Below are 4507 nucleotides of genomic sequence, written 5' to 3'. Positions count from 1 at the left end.
GTTATTGGTTCTCTTCATGATTTCCTATCATAATTGATACATGCAAAAAATGTGGTTAACATAGGGGGTGAGGGGGAAGAGATTTTGAGGAGTAAGACCAATAAACTACCCACTACATTGTGCCATGCATGAAATCATGGCAATGTTCCTCCATATAAGTGAAGATATTGGAAAAACCACTCCCCCTTATGCGAAGAGTACAAATATGATAAGGCGAAGATACCGAAAAAGACCACTCTCCCTTATACGAGTATAAAATAAGATAAGAGGGAATGCGAGTGTTTTTCAAGCTGTTCAAATGGGACCTAGTGGGAAAGATTGCATCAAAAGTATGGCCACGAAAGAACCAAGAGCGACATTTTTCCGAAGAATGTCGTTCCATTTCAATTCTACAGTTTGGTTAGATTAGGGCAAAATGTTTCATGTGATCTATATTTTTTCTTTTGTGTTTTTCTCTCAACACAATCTAGGGACTTTTTTTGTGTTGAGTTGTGAGTGAGATTCATGGTTAGCTTGGTGGCGCTGCCCCGAGGTTTACAGAAGGCCAGAGGCGGCATTGGTAGCGGAGGTTTGTCCGAAGCTGAGAATATCATGAGTGTTATTGTTGTTAAGGTGCGGCATGTTGTGATTGTGGAGATTCGGGGCCGATGCCGAAGCATTCATATTCATATTCGTATTCATATTCATGTTCGGCATCGCCATTTGCGGGCCGGAATTGTGGAGATCATTCGTGTCGATCATCACATAATGTAGATCTTCCGAAGGCTTCCAATGCCGCTTCCGCTGATTTATGAACCAGTTGTTGATCTGCTTCTGATTCAATCCCGTCACCTCTGCAAGCGCCGCCTTCTCATTCTCCTAATGCCATTTACCAATTCATCACCATGACATACATAAAAAGACAAGTAAAAAAAAGACCAGTTGATCTCTATCTATCACCAGAACATGCAATGCATGAAGATATGGATGGATACAAGTGAAAAAAACCACTTGATCTCTATCTATCACCAGAACATGCAATGCATTACGTTATGCATATGGACACAAGTGAAAAAAAACCACTTGATCTCTATCTATCACCAGAATATGCCATGCATTAAGATATGGATACAAGTGAAAAAAAACTACTTGATCTTCTGTATCACCAGAATATGCAATGCATTAAGATATGGATACAAGTGAAAAAAACCAGTTGATCTTCTCCATCACCAGAATATGCAATGCATTAAGATATGGAACTCAAAGGGAGGTATATATACATATGATAATGATGCTGAGAAACAAAAAAAAAACACAATGAAACAGCAATAAAATGCAGAAAAACATTAATACATTATCGGGGCGATTTCCTGTTCAAAAGAGTTTTAACACAATCTAATTTCTGTCAGTCACCGGAATATAAATTCAAAATGCATAGCATAAGATTGGATCGGATTCCAATGCTGCAATAAATAAATAAAAGCTGAGAGAACAAAATGTGTGTTGTTGATGATGAATGCAGTTAGTTTTATAATGTACAGATGTATGGTCTATGTATACAAACAAATAAATACTGAAGTTTGTTGAGCAAAATCTTAGGCATAAATGCCTGCTGCAGTCTTTAATATAGATTAGACAGAGTTTCTTCTAAAAAGCTCTGTACTGCCAGAAGATATATTATGAATGTAGACAGTTCAACCCAAAATGGAGCTAAATGCTGGCCTAAATTTGGCCCACATGCTTAACTCAGACCAAAACCCAGAAAAACACATAAAATAGGAAAAACAAAAAAATAAATAAATTCTAATGGTTCTCGTGTAAAAAATTAAGTGCACAAAATGCTGTGTTGCAATCACAATTAATGAAGAGACGTGTGATGAGAGATCACACGAAAGCAAAGAATGAAGAATTGACAAGTTCTTGGTCCTTACAAAAAAAACCCTAACTTACAGGAATTTGACCAATGTACTTTCTTCTTCTTTTTATTTCAGTTAATTCCCCATAGCTATATTACAGTGGGTACGATCATGAATACATAATGTATTCATGCAGAGATGATGAATGATGATGAATGGTGGCAATGCTATACAGGCATGATGAAGATCATATTGAAATAAAACACAGATTCTGTCATGTATAATGCATATGCACAAATCTTAACTGACATAACACATATTGCACAAATCCATGTATAATGCATATGCACAAAAAAATTCTTAACTGAACAATTGAATATCTATGCAACAATTGAATTAATGTATTATGATTTGACATATCCATCATCCATGTATCATGAAGACATGATGAATGGTGACACTGCTATACAGGCATGATTAAGATCATATTGAAATAAACACAGATCTGTCATGTATAATGCATATGCACAAAATCGTAAACTGACATAATACATATTGCACAAATCCATGTATAATGCATATGCACAAATCTTAATAACTGATAATTGAATATTATTGTATTATGATTTTGACTTACTGATGGATATGGCCACTTGTAATGTTGTGTCCACCATTCCAAGAGCTTCTGCCTTGCTTCTTTGGGTAGCTTGCCTTTCTTCTTCCGCTTCAGGAACTCTTTCTTCAAGCTACAGATCATAAACCCACTGTATTTCCTCAACAGCTGCTGCTTTAGCTGCACTTGATCTTCATGAGCCAGCACCGGATCGATCATGCCATTCATGCTACCCATATTCATCCGAATCTTCGCCTCATCGTCCACGCCATCATCCTCATTCTCATCGTCATCATCATCATCATCCATAATAGCATTATTAGGTTTATTAGTGTGATTACCATCATTATAATTAGCAGTAGTGGTAGGCATGTTATGATTATTATGATTAGTATTCATTTGTATGTGGTTTAATAATGCCTGTTGTTGTAATTGTTGCAGTTCTGATTCATTGGTATTGGTATTAGCGGTGCCCATCGTCATTATGTTCACATTCATGTTCTTGTAATCTGCTTCACAACAGCTCCCATCCTCTAAGATCTCTTCCTCATCCCCACTATTCATATTAGAATTCGTTCCCCCTGCAGCAGGAAATGATGTTATAATTAGAGATTAATCATTTTTCAGCCATGGTAACATTGACATGATCATCTTTAATCATTCCCACCAAAAGTGAAACAAAAAAAACGCCATAAACAAATCAAATCCAAGAACCCTAATCAACATAAGATAGTAGCACAGACTACCACATACATATTATACATATATATATCAGCCAAGATTCAAACTGAAGTTACTTCTAAGTGGTTATATCAATGCTGGGACACCTGAGTGGGTTTAGGGTTTAGGGTTTAGGGTTTACTCACACACATCAAAGATGCATGCACCCTTCATAAATCTCTTTTTAACCGCCTTATGTATAATAGATCAAAGCATTATGTGTTGCAGGAATGCAGTATACAGATATTAATGCAAGTACTGGGCAATGAATGCATTCTCATACAGATTTAAGTCACTACCAAGCATTATGTAATAGATCAAAGTATATTCAACCGAATCGATCATTTGAAGCATTATGTGTTGCAGGAATGCAATAGATCAAAGCATATTCAACCGAATTTGCATCCACTACTGATTTGATAGGAAATCAAGATACAATATTACTACTAACTGTTCGCATTACTCCAAAAGACAGGGCAATGAGTACAGTCTCATACAGATTTAAGTCACTACCAAGCTTTTCTTTCCAAACTAAGCTATTCATACCTAGAAAATCCAAAACCTGACAAGAGCCAGACGGTAATGTTAACGCCATGGTCATAAATTGATACTGATGGGATATGCTTGACCAATTGAGGCAATATATGATTGAGAGTGAATTACATCCATATTCCTAGCAAACCTTGTTATAACAAGCATGAATCCAGCATGTCTTAACTTGCATTTACTAAAATAAATTCAGAGCACCATGTCTATTCTCTTCAATGCACGAATTTGGAGGCTGAGAATGCTAAATTGTAGAACATGATATGATCTTCATTTAAAAATATCAGGAATCACAGTTAAGGAAACTTTGTAAAGGGTTTACAGTTTTATCTACGAAGAGGCTATAAAGAAGAAGGGCATAAGGTCGTGTTAAAAACCCTAACCTTTCAACCATATGTTTTAATATATATACATATATCATTAAATTACACCACTTTTAATTAGGGAGCACCTTCTCAAAAACATTAGTTATTATTTTCATATCGTTTTTAATTGCTTTATTTGATTTTTAATTCGTTTATTTCCACAACCCTATTAAGTGGTAATCTATGCAGACCTAACTTTTCATGACTGGTATGTGAGTAGGGCCTTTGCTGATTAATTAAGAAATCCAGCCACATAAGACTAATGTAATGTATGTATAGTCCAATGTCGATTTATTCTCTTTGATTGGCTGTCTTATGAAATGATATTTGATGTCCACAAGGCATTTTCAAATTGCGTGAGTTTTAGAAATTTATTCCAAACTTTTCTTTAATTTCTGCCATGAGCTAAGGATTACTGAGGGCCAATT

The 4507-nt window shown here is 35.7% G+C and overlaps 1 protein-coding gene across 1 annotated transcript; it reads right to left on the bottom strand.

The window, feature by feature from the left end:
* Nucleotides 1-473: 473 nt before the first annotated feature.
* LOC147847492 (uncharacterized) lies at nt 474-3054 on the bottom strand. Its single transcript, XM_087339119.1, has 2 exons — nt 2473-3054; nt 474-858 (listed from the first exon to the last, which is right to left on the bottom strand). The coding sequence occupies exons 1-2, from the start codon at nt 3010-3012 to the stop codon at nt 535-537; spliced, it is 864 nt and encodes a 287-aa protein (XP_087195245.1). The 5' UTR covers nt 3013-3054; the 3' UTR covers nt 474-534.
* Nucleotides 3055-4507: the final 1453 nt, after the last annotated feature.

The sequence above is a fragment of the Azolla caroliniana genome, unplaced genomic scaffold, assembly GCF_043228905.1.
Source record: "Azolla caroliniana isolate FFs.n. ecotype wild unplaced genomic scaffold, voAzoCaro1.0.p SCAF_943, whole genome shotgun sequence".
NCBI classification, from domain to species: Eukaryota; Viridiplantae; Streptophyta; class Polypodiopsida; order Salviniales; family Salviniaceae; genus Azolla; species Azolla caroliniana.
The sequence above is the reverse complement of the archived record's forward strand: the minus strand, read 5'-3'. Positions and strand labels throughout refer to the sequence as shown.